The sequence below is a fragment of the Embiotoca jacksoni genome, unplaced genomic scaffold (assembly GCF_022577435.1).
Source record: "Embiotoca jacksoni isolate LCO1_2020_lvr unplaced genomic scaffold, fEmbJac1.0.p SCAF_16, whole genome shotgun sequence".
In the NCBI taxonomy this organism is placed as follows: Eukaryota; Metazoa; Chordata; class Actinopteri; family Embiotocidae; genus Embiotoca; species Embiotoca jacksoni.
This window is the reverse complement of record NW_027185296.1, coordinates 3,892,746-3,916,539: the sequence shown is the minus strand read 5'-3', so window position 1 is coordinate 3,916,539 and position 23,794 is coordinate 3,892,746. Positions and strand designations below refer to the sequence as shown.

General features: G+C 39.3%; 3 protein-coding genes and 1 long non-coding RNA gene across 5 annotated transcripts; 3 read left to right on the top strand and 1 right to left on the bottom strand.

The window, feature by feature from the left end:
• The first annotated feature begins 729 nt into the window (after nt 1-729).
• LOC138198757 (uncharacterized) lies at nt 730-2,774 on the top strand. Its single transcript, XR_011178296.1, has 3 exons — nt 730-959; nt 1,555-1,671; nt 1,943-2,774. It is a non-coding gene; the product is annotated as an uncharacterized lncRNA (long non-coding RNA).
• Nucleotides 2,775-3,217: 443 nt separating this feature from the next.
• Nucleotides 3,218-7,524, bottom strand: LOC138198734 (cytochrome P450 2J2-like). The gene is made up of 9 exons (XM_069150327.1): nt 7,232-7,524; nt 6,981-7,143; nt 6,614-6,763; nt 6,374-6,534; nt 5,381-5,557; nt 4,800-4,941; nt 4,310-4,497; nt 4,073-4,214; nt 3,218-3,738 (listed from the first exon to the last, which is right to left on the bottom strand). Exons 1-9 carry the CDS (start codon nt 7,433-7,435, stop codon nt 3,563-3,565), a joined length of 1,503 nt encoding a protein of 500 aa, XP_069006428.1. The 5' UTR covers nt 7,436-7,524; the 3' UTR covers nt 3,218-3,562.
• A 748-nt stretch (nt 7,525-8,272) lies between these two features.
• Nucleotides 8,273-10,816, top strand: uqcrh (ubiquinol-cytochrome c reductase hinge protein). Its single transcript, XM_069150362.1, has 4 exons — nt 8,273-8,414; nt 8,684-8,719; nt 9,545-9,706; nt 10,471-10,816. The coding sequence occupies exons 1-4, from the start codon at nt 8,370-8,372 to the stop codon at nt 10,501-10,503; spliced, it is 276 nt and encodes a 91-aa protein (XP_069006463.1). The 5' UTR covers nt 8,273-8,369; the 3' UTR covers nt 10,504-10,816.
• Nucleotides 10,817-12,316: 1,500 nt separating this feature from the next.
• On the top strand, nt 12,317-22,726 carry faah (fatty acid amide hydrolase). Of its 2 annotated transcripts, none has more exons than XM_069150319.1 (16): nt 12,317-12,404; nt 12,552-12,789; nt 13,591-13,704; nt 16,187-16,327; nt 16,482-16,615; nt 16,776-16,982; nt 17,087-17,127; nt 17,256-17,380; nt 17,880-18,005; nt 18,100-18,197; nt 18,702-18,801; nt 19,861-19,904; nt 20,006-20,045; nt 20,136-20,244; nt 20,802-20,893; nt 21,823-22,726. In XM_069150319.1, exons 2-16 carry the CDS (start codon nt 12,574-12,576, stop codon nt 21,943-21,945), a joined length of 1,710 nt encoding a protein of 569 aa, XP_069006420.1. In that variant the 5' UTR covers nt 12,317-12,404; nt 12,552-12,573; the 3' UTR covers nt 21,946-22,726. The 2 variants fall into 2 exon arrangements, with proteins under 2 accessions (XP_069006420.1, XP_069006419.1); XM_069150318.1 differs by having other exon boundaries at nt 20,748-20,893.
• Nucleotides 22,727-23,794: the final 1,068 nt, after the last annotated feature.

The window sequence follows — 23,794 nt, the reverse complement described above, 5'->3', positions numbered from 1 at the left end:
CTTTGAGGGGCCTCAATAATATCTTTGGCACTGCACTGGACTCTGACCTCCTTATCCATGGAAATGTAATGCCAAACACTGAAAATCAATAACCCTTTAAACAAATATTGTTTTGAGTGTAATGCAATCTATCGTATATGCTGTGGCATCACAGTTTTTCCTCATTTTAAAATGGACTAGTCCAAATCATGGAAACAGCCCCAGACCAGATACAGCCCAGTGAGGACAGTGGTGTGGGTGTATATTTTCAATTAGGTATTTAATTTATGTTAGTGTAGTATTACTTTTCAGCATATGATGGTAGCAGAGAGTGTCAGATCATTTTGGCCTAGACTCTAGGCCCGAGAGGAAGTAGACGATTGACCTCAAAATAAAAATGTTGTCGATTGAACAGAAAACTTACAACTTTTTAACGTAACATTTGTGTCAGTGGGAGGTATATGTTATAGTATCTGTTGAGATAGCATATGTTGTAGCCTGCTGTGCCTCGGGACAACTTGTCAAGATCGTACAAAGTGGTTACATCCCAATTTTGTCTTCACTAATTAAGTGAATTTGAAGTCAGGAGTGTCTCAAAATATCTTCATAAACGTGTATTTTAGTTACTTTCGAAACAATTGCGTATTTATATTCACATTTGACCCAACAATACATTTAACGTTAACCAAGTTAGTGAACGAGAGCTTTATTTTGAAAGTGTCGCACCCGGAAGCTGTGAGGTTTATTTTCGCCAACTTGTCAGTGAGCTTCCGCTCTGCTCGTATCGTGTGACCTGCGGTGTCCTCCAACACTTGGTGTTTGACAGCCTGTCAGCTAAGGACAAGAGCAGCGGAAATCATGGTTTTCGGGGAGAAGATGATCATGAACGGAGAGCCCGAGGATGTCAGTAGTTTTTACAAGTTCAACACCACTCAGATATGATCGCCAGAGGGCGCTGCAGGCCTGCGCTGTGAGAGACTGTAAGTATAATCAGTGCCAACAGTGGAGTCACAAATAACAACAGCTTCTCAGTGAGCTTCTGCCAGTCTCCTGCTCATTGCTGGTCTCCTTTTTTAGTTTACTTTTCTTTTTCCCAAGTAGATAACATCAGTAAATAACATGTCTCTGGCTCATATTACAGAGCCTGTATTTTCCTGATGGATTCTGCACTGTCATTTCTGGTGCATTGCACTGTGTTAACTGTGCTGCTAAGCATTAAGCTCTCGTATGAAAACAGATCAAATTTGCTAAAATACATGGCAATACAGTGTCTGACCAAGAGTTGACGTAAGGACTATTCTTTTACTACTTCAAACTCAAGTTTTCTGGTGTCAAGATAATGTATCACAATGAACGTTTTTCGTCCTTCCTGTTTCAGTCTTGAGAGAAAAATGACATTGAAAAACAGGACATTGCTGATCACTTAATCGAGTCAGTGTGGGACAAAAGTGATTCTTGAGAGGCAGCATCATTCCAATCATTTGATAACTTTTTGAACCTGCATTTAGACAGTTATCATGCTCTTAAAATATTGCACCGCACTCTCATGGATCTTTGTGTTTATGTGTGTTCTAGGACCTGCCCTGTGGTCACCACGGTGGTCAGTATGGCTCGAGCGGTGAGGAAGGCGTTTAGGGAGAGTTATATGGACCGCTGTGGACCCTTAGGAGTTCACCTTTGCACTAAATACAGGTTATTTCTCTCCCTACTACATTCTGAAGCACTAAGTAGTTTATACAGTTGTTATCTGTTTGCAGTAAGAGGAATTTTTATTGACTGGACTGTTCAATGTCTTATAAGAAAAGTTAACTTCCAAGAACTTTCTTCCTTATGTACTTATTTACATAGATTAAGCATGGCATAAAAGTATTGATAAATGGTTCATGACTAAATGTGAGACGTGTGTCACAGTGGACCATAATTTTAGCATACGTTAACATATGCTTTGTGGTTGTGATTTCAGGATAAACCAGGCACGTGTGTACCTGCAGGCCTACAGGGTGGGCTACAAAATCCAGTGTCCAGAGAGGAAAGGTAGATAAGCAGCACTGAATACAGGAAAAGCTGCTCGTCACGAGGAAATATCACCCGCCAGGCAACATTTAGGACCACATGTGAAGGCTTAGAAACAATGACTGAAATACTACAATCTGTAACCTGTGGAATTAACTGTAACTGAAAGAGTGCGAGCGTGTTGTGGCTTCTCTGAGGACAGTTTCAACCTAATGTCAGCCTCTATGTTGAAATGAAAATGGGACATAACTGTATCATAAATGCAATTTATTTGGTCTGTGACATATTGACATCTTTAAATCAGTTTTGTAAACAAATCATGTAATATTTGCGTTTCTGAAGAAATATTCCCTAATACAAAATCTACTTTGTATATGGCAGCTGAGAGCTATAAAATGTTTAATTAATTGTCCTTTTATCAGTATTTTTAAAGTCTATGTGCTCTTGTCAATGATTGCCTAATAACATCTGTCGGTGTAAGAGTTCACTTCAGGATAAGCTGTCACACAAACACACCTGGCCTACTTTATTTTTTTAAGGTTGCAATCATAGATTTTAAACTTGTGTGAATGTCAGAACTGGACTGTCTCTTTCAACTTCTCTGTATTCGACTCACAAAACAGCTCACAATAACAATAGTTTGTGTGTTTTTGTTGAAAGTAATTTATACCCATAGACCGTAACTGCAGTGCATGGCAGTATATCATGTTATTATCACTGTAGTACTGATAGTTGCCCTTTTATCCAATACACAGAGGTTCATGACCTTGTTTACTTTATAATTCTTGTGAAACTTGTCATGGTTTTGGTCTTTGTGTTCTTCAGTTGTTCGGTTTATTCCCTGTATCAGTCCCTTCACCCACCAGAAGTCACCAGTCTCTCTGTGTCCGGTCTCCTGCCTGCCACATCCACCTCACCTGCTCCCAGTTCCCCAATCTGCTCACCTGAAACAACTCTGCTTGTCAGTATATCTACTCCCAGTCTGCCACCAGCGATTGCTGGTATTCTTGGTCAATATCTCATTACCTTTGGACCTTACCTGGACTTTGGACTCTACCTTTCTCTACTGTGTTGTGTTCACCTGTCTAGACAGGTGACTGGTCCAGTCAGAAATTCAGATTATCTCAGTTTGGTAAAATTTGACATATTCTTGCCCTACAGTTAGTAGTGCTTATTATTATTTTTTAATAACTGATTACGTAAAGTTAGATTGTATGGACATAGATTGGTTAAACCTATAATTTATATTTTAGCCTACCATAGACTGTACCACAGAACATCTATGGTACCAAAGGATTATTTTCATCATCAACTCATTATTTAGTATTAAAAAAATAACCATAACAATTTCTTAACACATCCATGGGTCCCATAGATATGGTCGTTTTACTGCTGGCATTGCCATTTCAGTCTCATAGCCATCCTTCAGATGTGATTATTCACAAAAATAAGTGAAGGACAAAGAAGAATATGAAATGAAGATGATCACTGCAGAAATTCAGCTCATGACATTCTCCAAGCCCTGAAAGTGGTGACACCAGAAAATAATGTATGAAAATGTTTATACTACTTAACGTGAGGTTATACATATTTCATATGACTTGGGTGCCAGAGTGACACCGAAGCAGTAGTCAAGCTCAGGCTTCACCCCAGCAGGCATGGACACGGTGAAGTGCTGCATGAAGGAGGTGAAGAAGAGGAAGAGCTCCATCCTGGCCAAGTTCTCCCCGAGACACAGCCGCTTACCTGAGACAGGAAAACAAACGAGTTGTTTTCACTTTGGCAGTGCAGTGATCAGTAACTGTCGGTCTGTAATTGGGGTTTGAGCAACACCCCTGGGTCACACTATGCAGGGCAGAATAAAAAGACACAAATAAACTGTCTGATTGTGTTGCTCCTGATAGACTTGCGACCTGTCCAGGGTGTACCCTGCCGTCGCCCAAAGTGAGCTGGGATAGGCTCCAGCTCCTTCCCCCCGCCCCCTCTCTCTCCCCACACTCCAACCCCCTCTCCGCCACCATGACCCTGTTCAGGATAAAGCGGGTATAGATAATGGATGGATGGATGTGTTGCTCCTCACCTGCAGAGAAGGGGATGAAGGCTGCCCGTTTCACAAACGTGCCCTCCTCATTCAGGAAGTGTTTTGGGTTGAAGGTGAAGGGCGTCTCCCACTCATTTTTATCGAACAGCACAGAGGTCAAATTGGCAATTACAGTAACTCCCTGATGATTGTAATCATAATAGCAATTAATAAATATGCACAATGGTATGTAACATTAATGTTTGTGTCTTTTGCTGATCTAGATGGAGAACTGACCTTTGGGATCGTGTAGCCTCTCAGCTGCATGTCTCTGCTGGTGAAATGTGGCAGGCTGAGAGGAACGATGTTGCCCATCCTCTGGGTCTCGTGGATAACAGCATCCGTGTAAGGTAGGCGTGCACGGTCCTCCATGGATGGCTGTCTGGACTGTCCAATCACTCTGTCTATCTCAGCCTGGACCTTTTCTGTGAAAAACACAAAAATGGAAACAGTATTTCATTAAGACTTGTGTGGAGAAATCAGAAGACAACACTGCCAAACTATCAAATAGATTTGTGTCCCTATTAATTGGTGATGCTAAATTTATTGAGTATATATTCCAGGTAGATGTGAGCCAATCATTGCACAATATTAGACGTATCTAGAATGATGAGTGTAACCTACAGATAGTTATACATTAAACTTATCACCAGCAAGTTTTTTTTTATCGTCACGCATGCACAAATTATTCAATGAGGTGCTTCAATGGCCTGTACAATGCTCTCACCCTGGATCTCAGGATATTTTGCCATGTAGAGGAAGGCCCAGCGCAGGGTGGTGGATGTGGTCTCTGAACCAGCCACAAACAGATCTAATACACATATGATCAGGTTTTCCTCATCAAAAGTGTTGCCATCCTGCCCCTTATTCTGAGAATACATGCAAATACATATGTTAAAACATGCAGACCAATAGAGAACAATCCAATATCAGCACTATTACAACCAAGTTATAATATTTAAAAAAGGCAACTTTGAATTGAACTTTCACCTCTCAATTGTACTGGAGAGCTGTTGAAACCTTGCAAAAATGTTTCAATTAAAATGAGTGGATGCTGCTGGTAATAAGGCATAAACAACAATGTTGTAAGGCAGTAGCTATAATAATTGGTAAAAAGTGCAATAGTGTGTCTTTGCACTTTTTCATTATTCACCAGTCAGAGTGGTGTCACGATAAAGTGTCACGTCAGTGAAACTAACAGTGACTAGTTCTGATGTAGGTGCACAACAAGGACATGTGATGTGAGATGAACACTGATGATCTTCATAAGCAATGAATTCTGAGCAATACAACTCTATGTGTAGTCACCTTCTGAATCTCGTTCAGGTAGCAGTCGATATAGTCTCTTCGCTCTGAGGGATCCCAGCTCTGCTTGTGCTCATTCATCTCTTGTTGTACAAAGTTCTTCACATTGTTCCAGATCTGGTTGACCATCTGATGAGGACCTGGTAAAAGGCTCATCAGCCGAGGGAATGAGTTGTAGAGCTGCACACAGAGGAACACATTGGAACAATAAGTTGCTCATACTTATGCTGAAGAACAGGACTACGCCTCATCTCGAAGATTTTTGAGGCTGGTAACTGTGCAGCAATCTTGGTCTTCCTTTTCTGAGGCAGTTGCTCTGTTTACACTTTTTTTGTTTACCCCATAATTCCTTATTTCACACATTTTTATCATCAAAGATAATCTTCTCAAGCACCACATGTGCATAATAGAATTGTTTCAAGGTAATTGGTCTTGATTTGTCTCAGCAAGTTATTCCGTCTATTTTTGTCAGGACTAGAAAGAAATCTGAGTAATGATAATCTTGTGTTAAGCATCTTTATCTTAATTTCTGTCAATTAATTGCTTTTAAGTAGTGGCACAGGCATAAATCTATGCCTTTTTTTTTAATAAAAACTTGTTTTAGGATTTATTTATTTATTATGATAGTTTAGATGTTTTAGGATTATTATTTTTTTGCTCACCCCATTGGCATTTTTTGTGGGGGCTTAAAAGAAAGAATTTTCATTTGTGAACACAATAGTTTGTATTGATTCTAACCGTTTTTGCAGTGAGAAACCGGGGATAATGCCCCAGGTTTCCTTTTAACATATGTCCAATCATTATTCATCCCTCTAATAAACTATTTTAGCATCTATAAAAGACAAGATGCTTGCTTGCGGAACATCCTTCCATTTGTGACACAGAATATTAGAAAACGTGACATACCTGTGCCCAAATAATTCTCTGACATGAATGATAAGTTGTTTAACAAAGAGGAATTTTCTTTCACACATCAGTCGTTTTAAAATATAATACCTCTGCCCAAATGGAGGCTTCCAGCTGGAGGGCCTTGTCAAACATCTGTATCAGGTTCTTGAACTTTTTATCACCGTACTCAAAGCGATGACCGAACACCAGGGAGCAGATGATGTTGGAGACAGTGTTGTTGATGATGAGGCGTGGATCAAATGGCTTACCTCCACAAATTAAAAGAAAATTTGATGTAAATTAAACAGTTGTTTGTTACAAATGTGTCACTGTGTGTTGTATATGTACCTTTATAGCTTCTGATGTCTTTTGCACAATGTGTAAATTCATCCAAGATGACAGGTTCAAGTGACTTCTTGCCAAATCCAAAATATCTGAGGGTCGAAAGTGCAAACCGTCTCTGCTGCTTCCATATGTTCCCATTGCTGGAAATCACACCTGAGCGGAAATATACAGGGTCTATCAAAGTTTTCAAATTAAAAAAAAGAACTCTTTACTTTAAGGGCCAATAGCATTACTTGAAATGTAACTTCAAGTCATGCAAAGTCAATATGATTCACCTTGCTTTCCTGCATCACAGGAATCACAAGAGCAGTGAGGTGAGAACGGTGAATAGCCAAGTTTTGCACAGGTTTTGTGTCTGTATGTATCTTACCTCGTTTATGGAATACATTATCCACTAGTGGGAATTCGGGGCGGTCCACCAGGCTGTCTCCCTGTGTTACCAGAGCTTCTTTCAGGACATCAAACCCATTTAACACCACCAGCCATCTCTGGCCCATTCGTAGGCTGTACACATCTCCATATGTCTCTGCTAACTGAATGAAAATTTTGGAAAATAGAAAAAGCATGACAAGAGAAGGACAGGTCCCATGAGTTGACCTGTGACATAAGATTGGTCAATACCTGTGTCAGACTCTCATGGGTCTTGTTGTGGTCCACGGTGAATATGTTGCCCACAATTGGAAGAGCCCGAGGTCTTGGAGGAAAGCTGACCGGCCGACGGTTCTTAATATAATCTGCAGTGATGATAAAAACTGCAGTGAAAACCAGCAGAGTTTTGAAATCCCAATCAACATAGGGTACAATCACAGAAAACACGGAATCCATTGTACAATCACAGCCTAACTAACGGAAGACTATGTTTCCTTTGCTTCTCCTGTCAGGCAGATAGATGTGTTACCAGGTGATATTAACCCTCTGTCTGTCCTTTGAGGAGCCTCAATATTATCTGCACTGCAGTGGACTCTGACCTCCTTATCCATGTAAATGTAATGCCAAACACTGTTAATCAATAAACCCTTTAAACAACTATTGTTTTGAGTGTAGTGCAATCTGTCATATATGCTGTGACATTACAGTTTTTCCTCATTTTAAAATGGACTAGTCCAAATCATGGAAACAGCCCCAGACCAGATACAGCCCAGTGAGGACAGTGGTGTGGGTGTATATTTTCAATTAGGTATTTAATTTATGCTAGTGTAGTATTACTTTTCAGCATATGATGGTAGCAGAGAGTGTCAGATCATTTTGGCCTAGACTCTAGGCCCGAGAGGAAGTAGACGATTGACCTCAAAATAAAAATGTTGTCGATTGAACAGAAAACTTACAACTTTTTAATGTAACATTTGTGTCAGTGGGAGGTATATGTTATAGTATCTGTTGAGATAGCATATGTTGTAGCCTGCTGTGCCTCGGGACAACTTGTCAAGATCGTACAAAGTGGTTACATCCCAATTTTGTCTTCACTAATTAAGTGAATTTGAAGTCAGGAGTGTCTCAAAATATCTTCATAAACGTGTATTTTAGTTACTTTCGAAACAATTGCGTATTTACATTCACATTTGACCCAACAATACATTTAACGTTAACCAAGTTAGTGAACGAGAGCTTTATTTTGAAAGTGTCGCACCCGGAAGCTGTGAGGTTTATTTTCGCCAACTTGTCAGTGAGCTTCCGCTCTGCTCGTATCGTGTGACCTGCGGTGTCCTCCAACACTTGGTGTTTGACAGCCTGTCAGCTAAGGACAAGAGCAGCGGAAATCATGGTTTTCGAGGAGAAGATGATCATGAACGGAGAGCCCGAGGATGTCAGTAGTTTTTACAAGTTCAACACCACTCAGATATGATCGTGACGTTTGCTAATTTTTTTTTAGCAACGGCTAACTTAGCTAAAGGATCAGCTACCTTACGTTAGCATTGGTGTTAAGAAAGATATTGAAGAGGTTATTAAAGTCACCGTAAATAAACCGCATCCTCGGTAACAGCGGCGGGCTAATATTTATATAATCGATAGGTATACATGTTGTCTGATGGCTGGGGGTGAATGATGTAATTGATTAGATTGTGTCTGTTTCAGGAGGAGGAAGAAGAGGAGGAAGAGGAAGAAATGGTGGTACGTTCAACCTGAGACTCAAATCAAGAGAAACGTGGTGCTGAGCGATGCGTCTGTATTTTGTAGTATTATTTTTTTATATATTATCGTGATATGAGACCAGACATCGTCTTAGATTATGATTGTCGTGGTTTGATGTGGTTTTATTTTGAAAGCTCAATTGCAGTAAATTGATGTAATTCTCTGAACTCGTTTCTCTGGTCTGAGGTGTTTCTATTGTTTGTTTGTCTTTACCTGCTTAGTCATGATACCCACGGACGATCATTCATCAGAAGTCTCATCATGTCAGTATTTTGTGAAAGCATCAACAGTTATCCCCACAGTATCGTTGCCGTATCGATATCTGGTCAAAAATATCGTGATATCTGATTTGTCCCAAATTGCCCAGGGATATATATTTTCAGACTCCACGTTTACACGCCCTTTTGTTTAGTTTTATTTTTCTGTTTAGTGAACGGTATAATATACATCACCTAAAATAACCAGACACGGGGTTGTTCAAGGTCGTCTCTATTGCCGCCCTCACTGGAGCTTTATTTATAGATACATGTGCTAAAAAAAATAATTCCTCAGCCTCTCTGTGGGTGTGTTGTTGTTTTTTTTTTTGTCTCGCTACAGGCAGTTATCTCCTGTAAATCGTCCTGTACACTCATACGTTCAGTTTCAACAGCCATTTTGGAGGCTATAGTTTGAGGCTTGGTTCGGCTGCATTATATTATGTTTCCAGTCTTTCGTTTATCCTAGTTCGATACCAGTTTGGAAACTGAAAAGTAGTGGTCAGCGACTGAATGTTTGTCCCTCACTTCAGGACGTATTCTGTTTCAGGATCCTCTTGAAACGCTGCGACAGAAGTGCGTAGAGACCGAGCACTGCGTTCACACTCAGGAGCGTCTGGAGCAATGCGAGTCCAGAGTTGGCTCTCGGTCTGCGACGGAGGAGGATTGTACAGAGGAGCTGTTTGACTTCCTGCACGCTCGGGACCACTGTGTAAGTGTGAAATTGCCAGTTTTACCAAACAAGGTTAACAGATTAAAAACCCGCCCCAAAAGATCAAAGATTAACGAGGAGTTACTTTATTGTGTTACAGTTTGGCTATGATCTGGTTTTGCCAAAGGTTGATACCAAAGCTGCCCCAACAATGGTTACGGCAAACTCTACAGTTGCCTCATGATATGAAGTTGAATGTACTACATTCAGGTTGTTTTGTTCCAACAGTTGGAATTTTTTCATGCCTATCACAGATTTTTCACATCTCTCCTTTTGCTTATACATCTGAACCTCGAGCGCTTTCTGCGCATTTTTCTGTTCAGTCTCACTCGAGGATATTTCTCTTGTCCTCCGTCCTCTCATCAGTGTTCCAGTCTGCAGCTCAGCATATGTGTGATGGAGGCTTTCTCTTTGAAACGCGGTCTTCACAAACATCATGTTCAGGGTGTCCTTATATCATAGAGATAATCTCTTCTTCGCTTGACAACTTTGCCTAACAAGTGTAAGTGAAGCCTTAGTCCTCACAGCTGCCACACAAATACACAAAGTTAACAGCTGCATGCAGCAACATCGGAGACATTTTCCTCTGATAACCAATATCAGGTTAAAATGTGCAAAAATACGGGATCCATTTTCTTACAGTATGACCTACGTGTTACAAGTAGTAACTCAAGTAATATACTTTTTTTTTTTGCTTTGCTAAACTGTTTGAGGCCCTTTAGTTTGTTGTATGTTTGTGCTAATGCATTTCCCTTCTTCCATAGGTGGCGCACAAACTGTTCCATTCTGTCAAATAAAGTCCCTCCTGATTGTTGGACCACTTGCTGAAGACATTCTTTCTCTGCTGTATGTTATAACTTTAAATGTATACTTTATCTGCTCGTGTGAAGAAGTATTTAAAAATGTAGTCAACATTTCATTAAAGTGGATGGCTTGAAAAGCATACCTCTGGTCACATGTTAATTTTATTACCACACAGTCTTTAGAACTTGTTCTTTGTTTTGCGAGAAGGCTGTGTTCTTTGTTTTGCGAGAAGGCTGTGTACTCTCTGTGTACTCTCTGTGTACTCTCTGTGTACTCAGTAAACTTTTACGCCTGACAAACTTCAAAGTCCTCAAAGGAGTGTTTATTCGTATACTGACATATAGCGAGCGTACAGACAGAGTGGGTCTCAGAAGGTGCGCCAACCCAGAGCACATTTCTTGTAAATTTAACACTTTAATCTCAAAGAATATTCTAGTTTTTTTCCAGTTAATGTATTATTTTTTTTTTTTTCATATGATACCCTCTTCCATGGCTTCATCATGTGTTTTTTTTTTTTTTTTTTTAACTACAACGGCCCCACTGCACCGTTGTAAATAAGTCCCAACTACTAGAAAAGTTCCTTTTTGGTAATTGCATGGGGTTTCCATGAGTAAAGACTGTCAACTTTGCACTGCACTTTTTTTTTTTTTTTTTTAATTTTTTTTTTTTATCTTGGATCTTCTAGTTTCCTAAGTGTTGTTCCCAAGAGAGCTACTATCTGGCACAGAAGGACAGAAACTGACTAAGATGTGAGAAGCTGCGACTTAAAAATGCCAAAGTACTCTCTTTTCCCAAGGAAATGGTCTCTGACATGACAGACCGACGACTGTCTGTTCCCTGAATGCTCAGCTGTTGATCGGTGGTTCTCCACCTCCAGTCAGAAGAGAAGAATTATGTAGCAGATTGTCAGCACTGAACACACGACTTTCACGTTCATTTACTGTCCATTCAGTGCACTTTACCGACAGTTTCACCAATTTCGGGGACTGCAGGCATCTTTTTAAGGCAGTTGAACTTTACCTTAACAAGTCAGAAGTAAAAGTTTTTACCTGCAGATTTACATAACCATATCACCAATGTATAGTATAATCCCATACAAGCTTGAATTAAGTGCATTGAACAAATCAACAATTGGATGTGAAAATGTTCTTCAGTAAATAAAGATAAAACTGAGTTAATAGTTCTGAGAAAATGGATGAACTTTTAAAAAAAAATCAGAGCTCAGCTGGTAAAAAGCCAAAAAGAACAAGCTAGAAGCCTCAAGGACTGACCTGAATTTAAATAGCCACATTAACACAATAAACAAGTCAGTCAATCACCTTCAGAGCATATAAGCAATTAAAAGGCGTGTGTCTTAGCAGAATTTGCGAAAAATGTGTTGTCTATTTGTTGATATTCAGTCGATTCAACCACTAATTTTGTGCTTTGTTGTGTCTCTAAAAAAAAATATCAAGATGCTTCCACTGAATTCCTCAGTAAGACTTAAAAAGTGGATTATATCAAATCTTTTTAACCCTTTCATGTATAATCAAAACCCATGCATGTACAAGAAAACAACATTAGAATAGCTGTCCACTGTAGTGACCTCTATACATGAAAGGGTTTATCAAATAATTACTATTATTACACTGTTATACAGTCTTGTGACTGTGACACTGCCATGTAACTAGTAGTTTATGGATCACATCCGGTGACTTCCTCAGTCAAGACAGGTAGCGTTCATTCGGCTGACCAATGGTGACTTCATTTGTAAGTCACGTGGCACTCGGCGGACCAATGGCAAAACGTAAACCACTCACTGGCTGACAATAACCTTCTGTACTAGAGCACCATTGCCATGCATCCTCCCTGCAGCCTCCTACTGAAGAGAGTCGAGGCTTGAATTGAATTGCGGGTAAGGATCACCTAGATGATGTCGCAACTTGACAACTAACCACGCCCACCTGTTGATTCAAATGCTCAGACAGGCCCAACAAGTTGTGCACACTGAAACAACAGCGTATGTCAGCTTGATTTAGACGACGTTTATTCTGTTTTGCAGCGAGAAGACAAACAGGGGAACCATGCAACATATACAACTATTCCTCCAGGGAGAGAAGCCGGACAACCGGACAGCGGCTCTGCTGACTGCTGCCGCCTGCGGTGTGGGAGCTCTGGTGGTGCTGATGCGGACTTTCAACAGCCGCCGAGAGACGAAGGAAAAGATCCAGAAAGCCAGAGACCGGAGGACCGAGAGCTTGCAGCGGGCAGAGCAGTCGGTGCTCCGGTACAAGCAGACGGTGAGAGTTCAGCCTTGACGGACGGGTCTCTGTGGAGGGAAAGTTACACGTTGTTGGGTTTTTTGTTGTTGTTTTTCTTCAATTCATATTGTAAACAAATACGTTTTTGAAATGAATGTAAATAGCCTAACTAAATGCACGTGTAGTTAATAGCCTATCTGGGCAAACATAAGTTGACATCGTTTGGATTCTGTCGTGAGGCTCTCATTGCGGATGTTTTGGTAAATGAAATTGTCTGTTGCGTTTTTATTATTTAATGCTAACTTGAACAATACAGGTTCACACGACAGGTGCCAATAAAGATGGTGGTTAAGCCTGCAGCCACACAGCTGTTTGATGTTCCTGCTGTTTAGGTCACAGGTCGGGTCAGGCCAGAGCTTGGCCCTGAGTTTGAATCACCAAACGGTGTCTTGTCAGCCAAAGGTTCATGTTTAAGCTGGCCTCTGTTTAAACTAATTCAGAAAATCCCAACAGGTCAATGAAGGACAAGGCGCAGACTATCAGCCAAAGGCTCTCTATTTACTCACACCATCAGCCAAATGTGTGGACTCCGCTCTTCGGAAACATGTTTGTGTCAATACCTTAACTAAGTACTTCAGAGCTGTTTTCTTCGGCTAAGTAAACATGTTATGCCTGCATAGTTTAAGGAATTATTTAGCCTATAACTTGAATGGCTTGAATGATAAATTAATTGGGACGATAACTGACAGATCGATCAATAATGACTGAATTATTTTGTTGCAGTGATACATTTTTCATGGCATAATGACTCCGTGTTGGTGTGTGTCACTGATCTTCCAGCATCCAACGACTGACTCCGCTCTCATCTTGACGCTGTCCCTGTCTGAGTTGACCAAGCAGCTGCAAGAACGCTCGCTCAGCCCTGAGGATGTGTTTTACTCTTACATGGAAAAGGTCCAGTATCCAGAAAGATACTCAAGTTCACCTCTAACGTAACACAACTCCTACATAACAGACCAACACCTAAAACAACTCGTATCTCAGTGTTGGTTATTAGTTTATATTTGTGGATGGCTTATATCCATGCCAGTTTGGAACTTAAAATCATGATTTGAAATAAATAATTAACTTCACACAGATAAAACTCAGTGTCATCCACAAACTTTGGGATTAACTGTTTGCTAAAATTTACATTGGACTGTGTACCAACACATTTCTTATTAAAAAAAAAACAACTTTGCACTATTGTTTAGTTAGTTTTAATTTAATTTAATTATTCTATTTTATTTCATTCTACTTTATTGTATATACTGTGCATTTTTATATTTAAGATTTTGACTGATTTTACTGCTTTCCTGTATCTATAAATGCTGCTGTAGTGAACAAATGTCCCCTTGGGGATTAATAAAGTAACTACCGACCTACCTAAACAGAATGATGTCTCATTCCCAAAAAACAGTCTATTCAGTAACTAATTAAAATATTATGCACCAAAGTTAATTCATACACCAAGTAAATGAGGATATTGATAGTGTGTTAACTTTCGCAATGATTCACAACCAGGGGTATAACTACCACAGGAGGAAGATCTGAGTGGACCTCAGCAGGTTTGAGCAAAATAGTTCATGGCTAATGGTTAATTGAAATGAGTGAATGAACAGTTGAAATAGACTGGCCTATCTATTTATGTATTTCTTTTGCTTATGTAAGAGTCAAAAAGTGAATAAATAATTAAAATAGCGAACTAACATTATGAATTACTACTGAAAGTATGGCTCGTAGTTGAAATTGTTAGTTAATCGTATGGATTAACAGTTGGCATTGTTAGCTATCTGATTAACAGTTGACATTGTTAGCTATCTGATTAACAGTTGAAATAGGTTCAAGTATGGCAAGCAGTTGAAAATGGATTAACTATGAGCAAACAGTTTGGATTAACTGTTAAATAGGCCACTGATTATAATGAATTGCTATTAAGCAGAGATGTCTGCTTTTGGGCTGAAGTGTTTGTGAGAGACCCGTAACAGATGCAGAGATATAATGCAGAGCACTATATTTTTCTTTAATAGTCTTTGGTTTTGTTTTTTGTGCATGTGTGTGCGCTTTAATCTCTGCAAAGAGAACAAGCATAAAATAAAATGTATAATTCAATGTACAAACAATTAAGAATTGACAACAGAACCAAACTGTGAATATACATTATGTAAGAATGAATTAAATAATTATTGAACTTAACGCATGGCTAGAGTAAAAAAGAAAGAACAAAGGGAGGCAGTATAGCATCTTGAGTGAATTGACTGCAGCTAGCTAAGAGGAGGTGTTCCTTTCAGGTACTATGCTTGTTTTCTCCACTGATTGGGTTGTGATCTAGTGATTCCTTGGTGGGGACTTTTGGTAGAAGTAGTAGCTTTAAAGATGCTTTAAAGATGCTGTAAAGTAGAAATGAAAATGAGTTTTAAGTTCATCACACCACAGAAGTATGGGTTGTTAACTACCCATCCAAATTTGAACATGTTGTGATTTGGCTGAATATAAATTAAATTATTACATTTCATTTAGCTGATGCTTTTATCCAAAGTGACTTACAACATACTGATGGTACACTATCAGGAGCAATTTAGGGTTCGGTGTCTTGCTCAGGGACGCTTGGGCATGTGGACAGGAGGAGCTGGGGATGGAGCCACCAACCTTCTGATTAGTGTGCAGCACACTCTACCAACTGAGCCACAGCCTCCCTAAATTAACATTGAATTGAACATTGCAATGTTCTGGAAATGTGTTATTTACTCAGCTATTCATCCCTTGGAGTAATTCTTTTTTTTTTTATTTTTTTTTTATTATTACGCCACAACTTACATGTTAGGAATTGAGTCACATACATAACAGACCAACACCTCCACAGACTTTGGAATGACATTTTTGCTTCAGTTTATCTCAGACTTGTGTACAACACATTTCTCACTACACAGAATGACGTATTATTCCGAGACTAACAGTCTGTCCTTCATTAAACTCTTTTGGCTCAAAGTAGATTTATGCACTCAGTGAATATTTATCTAGGCCTATATATTATTATAATTTTATGTTTTACAACAGTGATTCCCATCCAGGGCTACAAATACCCCAGTTTAGCTAACAGTATGACTTATCGAGATAAAAGTAGGCTATAGTTAACAGTTGACAATTTTTGCTTACAATATGTAGCCTATAAACAAGTGAAATTGGTTGCTGAGAGTAGGCTATGTATTTACAGTTAAAATTACAAGCTAAAAGTATCAAATAAACATTTGAAATCGATTGTTAAAATTAATTAGGGGGTGTTAAATAGTTAAAGCTAGTGGTTAAATTGATTAAAAAAAAAAAATTGGTTTTAAGATATGACCTAAACTAATAAATAAATGTAAACCTGTCTCTGCTGTTTTTCCTTTTCCGACAGACTCTAACTGTAAACAAAAAGCTGAACTGCTGCACAGGAGTTTTGCTGGAGAGTTTTGACCAGCTGAAAACTGTTGGCTCCAACAAGGAAGGTCTCTTGTATGGAGTTCCAGTTAGCATTAAAGAAAATCTTGCTTATAAGGTATTTGTGTTTATACTTTGTTAATCATCACTGAAAGGCAATTCCACTGGCAGACTTTACAAATATGTGTGTGCTTGTAAAACTATTATGACATTCTTTTATGTGCCCTTATGTAACTTAATCCTCTTTATATGTTTTCATTTTACGACACAAGAACCATGACTGTACTTGTGGTTTGACCTTGAACCTGGACCAGCCTGCCCAGAAGGACAGCGTGATTGTTGAAGTTCTGAAGAAACAAGGAGCTATTCCCTTCGTGAAAACCAACCTGCCCCAAGCCCTGTTAAGGTGATCCATTTATTATGACATCACAAAATCAAGCCGAGACATTGTTGTCACACACTGAACAAAACTGTCTCATGCAATTATGTTTGTTTAATGCAAATAGTTATTACATGTGCAAATGCTGTGATGCTCAGTACTTTGTCTTTTATTGGCTCATCTCCAGTTATGACTGCGGTAACCCTATCTATGGACAGACCTTGAACCCCCATAATCCCCAGAAGACCTCCGGAGGTTCGTCCGGTGGGGAGGGGGCTCTCATTGGGGGAGGGGGCTCCCTGCTTGGTATAGGCAGTGATATTGGGGGCAGTGTCCGTATTCCTTCCTCATTCTGTGGGATCTGTGGATTAAAGCCAACACCAGGTCGGCTAAGGTGAGCCTGCTTCACTCAGCGTTATGCATATTTTTTTCGACATTCATCTGCTCAACTTTTATCCATATTTGTTTACATCTTGTGCCTCTTTGTCTCATGGTCAGTTCACAGGGTCTGATTCCTATTTATCGAGGGCAAAAGTCAGGTGAGGAGACATAAATGTGTCCCTCTGGCATATATAGCAATTGCAGACTTACATCATTATTGTCTTGCAATATTACACATGTTGTCTGGAACATTTGGTTCACTGTTTTATGTTTCTTATCAAATAAGTGCTGTCGTCTCCTGGACCCATGGCAAAGGATGTGGACAGTTTGGCTCTGTGCATGCAGGCTCTTCTCTGCGATCACATGTTCTCCTTGGACCCCACTGTTCCACCATTACCTTTTAATGTGCAGGTGTGTCCTTTACTGTGGGTTTCCATTATTATTACCATTCATTTTTATTTAATTTCAAATTTATTTTCACGCTACAAAAACTAAAGTGTAAAATTGACAGTTTTCTGTTTTCCGGGGAGGGGGGGGGGGTAATGAGCTTAGAATTAGTCTGGTACATAACTATGTTAAATGGTGTCTAATTTAACTCTGCAAGAAAGCAAACATCTATGAATGGAGACAGGCTAGTGTCCCCCTGGTTTCACGCGAAGCCAGGGAACTGGCTTAAGCAACATGTTTACCACTTTTGTCCGTCTTCTAATTTAACTCGCTGCAAGAAAGCGACCAAGTGTATTTCCAATTGGTCAAATTATTAGTGTGCTTCTAACTATGTGGCAACAGTTTGGGGAAGGCTCGTCCCAGTTTCACCATCACGATGCCCCATGCACCAGCCAGGTCCATAAGCCAGATGTGAAAGAACTTCACTGAAATGTCTCACAGAATGAAAATGTCTTGTTCTTAGACATACCAGAGCTCCAAACCTCTGAGAATTGGTTATCTGGAAAATGATGGCTACACACAACCATCTCCAAGCATGGCCCGTGGCATCAGAGAGGTCAAAGCTTTGTTAGAACAAGCAGGACACACTGTAAGTCCAAACCACTTGCATACACTATATGACCACAGCCACATAATATATGTGACCTGAGCCATATGTGTTTAATGTGGTCATTTGTGTCTAGTTGGTGCCTTACCGTCCTCTGAAGATAAGTTACGCTCTCTGTGAACTGGGTGTGAGGGGTGTATTTGCCGATGGAACTACGACCCTGCTACAAAAACTGTGAGTTATTCCTTTTAATAAATCTGTTTTTTAATCAATGCATTAATTGTTGTTAACCTAGATCATCTAGTAATTGTGTCAGACAATCAACATGTGGTGTAATACACCTGATACTGAGGTCTTTGTCCTCAGTTATCCAATAACACTTCATCTAGAGGCTTCATTGGGCCTGAAATGTAACCTTTCCATGACTTAACTAAATACATGGACATCTAACTTTATCATTTGGTTAGCGCTAATTAGTAAACGATAGCATGCTAATATGCAAAACTGAGGTGGTGAATATGGGAAACATACCTGCTAAACATCAACATTATACCATTGTCTTTATGACCATGTCAGAGCATGTTGATATTGTAACTAAGTGCAGTCTCTCAGCTACAATGTTATTTTTGCCGTATTTTGAAGAATATTTGCTGAAACTTTCACAATAATCCTCAATACGTGTCTCTGTTCAGATTATTTGATTCTATGTACATTTTTTTTTTTTTTTTTTTTTTGTAGGAAGGGGGAGCCTCTGGACCCCTGTTTGAGAGCACAGCTTTTTCCTTACCGTCTCCCAAAGTGGTTAAAGAAAATCCTGTCAGTGCTCCTGAAGCCCCTGGTGAGTTCTCCCCTCCCTTCACAGGCTCATACTAATGCAAACAAAAGAGCATTCAATTCTTGAGTGTGTAATTGGTTTGAAAATGATCTTCACAGTTACTACCAAAAGAGTTGGGACTCTGTGTAAAATGTAAATAAAAACAGAAAGCGATGATTTGTAGATCATGTAAACCCATAGTTAAAAAAATAAAAAAAAAATTAGAATACAGACAAAATATCAAATACTGAAACTGAGGAATTTTATTGTTTTATGGAATATATTTGCTCATTTTGAATTTGATGCCAGTAATACTTTTCAAAATATGTTTGGACAGGGGCAACAAACGACTGGAAAAGTTGTCTCAAAAAAAAAAAAAAATTAGGTTAAATAGCAACAGGTCAATAATATTGGGTATAAAAAGAGAGATCCCAGAGAGGCAGAGTCTCTCAGCAGTGAAGATGCAGGGTTCACACCTCTGTAAATGACTGCATTGGAAAATAGTTGTCTGACGAATTCAAATTTGAGATTCTTTTTGGAAATCATGGATGCCGGGTTCTCCGGGCTATAGAGGAGTGGGACCACTCGGCTTGGTATCAGCGCACTGTTCAAAAGCCAGAGTCCCTGATGGTATGGGGATGCATTTGTGTGCATATAGCACATCTGGGAAGGCACCATTAATGGTGAACGATTTATACAGATTTGGAGCAGCATATGCTGCCATCCAGCAAGACTTTTCAGCGAAGGCCTTGTTTATTTCAGTTCCCAAATGTTTACAGAGTGTTTTTAAAAGAAGAGTTGAAGCAACACAATGGTAAACGCTGCCCTGTCTCAAATTTTTTTTTTAAACGTATTGCTGACATCAAATTCAAAATGAGCCTATATGTTGTTATGAAACAAATTTAATAGGTTGTCTTCATTCTATTTCAAATAAATGTCAGTTTACACAATTTGAAAATCATCTCACTTTTTATTTCCATTTTACACAGTATCCCAACTTCTTTGGAAACTGGGTTGTATTTGTTAAGGCAGCCACTGATTTTTAAGATGCTTTGTGTTTTATATCATACTTTTCTTCTGCAGTCTTCTCGTGTTTCTGCCATCTTCAGTGCCTTGTGTGGAGTCGGGTGAGAAACTTTCCTTGCAGTTGATCCTTACGTTGCAATTCATTCCACGTGATCGTCAAAATGCCAAAACATAGTGGTTCTTTCTCTTTCCTTGTTTTTAGATCTGTTCAAGATCTGTGGAAGCAGCATGCTGCTGTTGAGGTACTGTTCGCTGTCAGCTAATCATAATTACACGTGTCAATGCATGAAGGGGAAATTGAAGTGAGTTGAATTCCCTTGTGTTTTCATTAGGACTACATTTCTGAGACAATAGCAGACTGGAGGAGATGCAACATAGAGGTGCTGCTTTGTCCTTCAATCGGACCAGCCTTCAACTTCTCATACTGTGGAAGAATTGCAAGTATGGTATACTGAGCAGTTCTGTGTATGTAATATATGAAATGTAAATATTAAGTGAGAGGCGTTCTGTCTTTACTGATAGTTTCTAAAAATCATATATACTTTACCACATAAAAAGCAGATGACTACAGCCACTAGGGAGCAATTACTCTGCAACCGTGTTGTTTGATTCAGTTCATCTGTAATAAAGCTATATATATTTGACAAGTAAAGCAAGATGAGCTATAGGGTTATTTAATGTTTAAATGAATTCAAAGACTATCACAATGGACACTGCTAAACGAAAAACAACTAGAAACGATCCTCTCTTCCTGTGAGATTTTTCTGAGCTTGTTCTGTGGTTTCGAAACAAAAGAGGCCTTACCTCATCACATAAGAAAATTGCAATTTTTACCTACACATCAAACAAATTGAAAAATTAACTAAATTCAATAATTACTGAGCAGCAGTATTACAAATAGAGAACCCAGTGTAACACAGTTAATGATATATTTCTAATTTCAGCTGTTCTCAGTTACATGGCCCTTTACAACTTCCTCACCTTTCCTGCCGGTGTAGTTCCTGTTTCCACGGTGACAGCAGAGGATGAGGAGGAACTCAAGCACTATAAGGGCATTTATCAGGACACCTGTGACAAGCTCTTCAAACAGGTAAGAAACATCTACTAGTGAGGGAGAACTGATTAAATACCAGCATTATGATGCTTAATTTTATTTTTATTTTTTTGGAAGTTAAATTGTGGTTTCAAGGCTGAGGATGTTTTTTTACAGTATCAAAGTTAAGTAGACAAACAAGCAAAGCTAACATGCAGAGAGGACGACACAGCCAGCACACCAGCTCCAGACAGCGATAGTTTCAACTCTCCTGCTACTATAGTGTGTGAAACCAGCATACAAAGTGTAGAACTAATGAATGACAGTCACTATAACAGTTGGTAATCAATGAGCATTCAGTGAACAACAGAAAACAGTGACGAAATGCACAGACACCATAGCGAGTGGAATGCAGTAACACAACTGTCACCGGTTATTTCAAGCTGGCAGTTCGCTCTGAATCATGTAAAGATACAGAAAACAACAAATGATTCTGAAAGTACACCTAAAGTATAATTGTCCTAGTTTTATGGACGCTCAGCAGGCATCACAGAAACCGGAGTCATCTGCATTCCTTTATGGGAACACACTGTTGGCACACTGAGCACACATGCACAGGACATGCTACCCACCTGTCAAGCAGAAACAGCAACCTCCACATATCCACATTCCTCTTCACACCTTTCAACTCTCTTGAGTCTCTACACCGTTTGAAAGCCTCACTGATGTTAACATGTTTTTGTTCTTCTGACCTGCTCCTCTGTTGGTGTTTCTCGACCACCTCTCCTCCTTGACAATCCCATTATGTTTTGGCCTTCAGCAATTTACCATGTCCCAGAATTAACTTATAAACGTGTATTCAATCAGAATCACAGACAGCGCCTTTTAAAACAGAAGTTCCACAGTCAGTCAGTAGGTGGAGGCAGAAGACTGTGGTGCGTCCTGTTGCCGACTGTTGAGTGACAGGAGTCTGTGTTTGTGTTCAGGCTGTGTCTGGAGGTGAGGGTCTGCCCGTGGCGGTGCAGTGTGTCGCCCTGCCGTGGCAGGATGAGCTCTGCCTGCGCTTCATGAAGGAGGTGGAACAAGTGGTCAAACAGAGCAGAAAGTAAAGCCAGCTTCCTTTCTGGACCCCACAGGTGGGAGTGCAAACTTGAGGGTGTAGAACTAGAGTTTAGTAGGTTTTTGATGAAGCTGCTCTTTTGAAATAATGTGAGTATAATAGTATAGTAACTGCAAAGAAACACCAGCTTTTTAACATATTAAAATATATTTAAATATGATTAAGAGTGATTAAAACATCTTTAAAGTATTTTAATATTTAAAAAACGAACTCTCTCTTCCAGAAGTTTTAACTTAGACCATTTTTTGTTTGTTCTTTGTCATTTAAGGTTAATAATATAGGTTAAATCAATTTTAGCTGTTAAATTCCAAGCACTTATTCTCACTGTTTTTACCCAGATTTTTTTCTTGTCGATGGCTCATCCACTCATTCAATTACAAACCTGTGAACATTTGATTTGATTTATATTGCACTAAAATCAGAAATGTATTGATCATTTTCAAATCAACCACCTATGATTAAGAGCTAATTTTGGTTTAAGTTGTCAGGATTCTGTTTATACTTCCATCCATATGTGTAAAATAAGCGAAGCCTTTGTTTTTGTTTTACTACCTCCGGCCGTGTTAATATTTCACACATTATTGCATGAACAGGAGCTGGATGCAAATTTAATTCATGTCACCATTAGGCAAAGAGGTTCCACGATCCCATGTGGAAAATGTTGAAAATCAGGAATCATAATGAGTATGGAAAGAAAATATATTGTCTTTACTATGACTGTGATATGTTGAAAGAGAATAAAACAAACTAAATTAATTATCACAGACAAACTACTGCTGTCTTTTTTTCCAGACTAGAAATATTAAAATTTGTTTTCAGACTTTGTAAAGTTACAGACCTCAAAAAAAAAAAATCCCAGTGCGTTGTTGATAAAAATATGATCCACCTTTCCCCCCTCTGTAAGTCTCCGCCATCCGTTATAACACATTTTATGATGGGGTTTTTTTGGTTTTGATTTTCACAGCTTTAGTTCAATTTTGTTGAACTAAATATTTTTTGCATTCAGGTGTACGTCTTCAAGGCACCCAGCTGCTGTAAGGACACAACACCTTTTCCTTTAACTGTTTTTTTTACCCTCTGCCTCTCCATCACTGTACCACAGATGAGCGCAGACCATTTTCATTGTTATTATGAGTGATTGTTGGAAACAGAAAACAGAAAAGAAATAAAAGGAGACTAATGACACATGGCGCCTCCATCTACAAGGCCAGCGCACCATGTCTTCATATTGTGATTACCCTGTGCTATTGTAAATATGTGTTTCTGTGGAGTTTACATAAATTTACATATGTTTTAAAACTCTCCTGAAATGGGAAACCATTAGGGACAGTGTTTGTGTTTTTCCATTACAGTCGCCCACGTCTGTTGCTGCTGTCTTCACTGAATGGAAATGGCCATGTGCATGCAGTAGGGGAAGAGGGCACATTAGGCGAGGAGGAGAGCTGGAATTGAGAGGTTGTTCTTAGCATTATCTGCGGCACATAGAGAGAGAGTGTGTGGCTCTCGCTGTGCCACTCAGTCAGGGAGCATTAAGCTTTAAGAGGCAGTGAAGAGACTCAGGTCTTCAGAGGGAACTTGACATTGTTCATAAATCCCTCAGGATCTGAGACAGAAGTAATGGCATACACACACACACACACACACACACACACACACACACACACACACACACACACCATCTCAGACTTCAAATTGGTCCATTAAGTACATTCACTATTTACATGTTTTATATTACATATATTAAAACCAATTTAAGCATTATTTATATAGTGTAGCACTTTAAAAACACCACATGATGAAAAAGCAAGGGATATAGTCACCAGTCTAGTCATCAGTTT

Bases quoted from the DNA above. Each gene is read 5' to 3' on its own strand.
- uqcrh (XM_069150362.1), top strand. From the start codon at position 8,370: ATGGTTTTCGAGGAGAAGATGATCATGAACGGAGAGCCCGAGGAT. The intron at 8,720-9,544 runs GTACGTTCAACC...ATTCTGTTTCAG, and splicing joins AGGAAGAGGAAGAAATGGTG to GATCCTCTTGAAACGCTGCG. The intron at 9,707-10,470 runs GTAAGTGTGAAA...CTTCTTCCATAG, and splicing joins TGCACGCTCGGGACCACTGT to GTGGCGCACAAACTGTTCCA.
- LOC138198734 (XM_069150327.1), bottom strand. From the start codon at position 7,435: ATGGATTCCGTGTTTTCTGTGATTGTACCCTATGTTGATTGGGATTTC. The intron at 6,764-6,980 runs GTAAGATACATA...ATTTCCGCTCAG, and splicing joins TAATGTATTCCATAAACGAG to GTGTGATTTCCAGCAATGGG. The intron at 6,535-6,613 runs GTACATATACAA...TAATTTGTGGAG, and splicing joins AGACATCAGAAGCTATAAAG to GTAAGCCATTTGATCCACGC.
- faah (XM_069150318.1), top strand. From the start codon at position 12,574: ATGCAACATATACAACTATTCCTCCAGGGAGAGAAGCCGGACAACCGG. The intron at 20,046-20,135 runs GTACTGTTCGCT...TGTTTTCATTAG, and splicing joins AGCAGCATGCTGCTGTTGAG to GACTACATTTCTGAGACAAT. The intron at 20,894-21,822 runs GTAAGAAACATC...GTTTGTGTTCAG, and splicing joins GTGACAAGCTCTTCAAACAG to GCTGTGTCTGGAGGTGAGGG.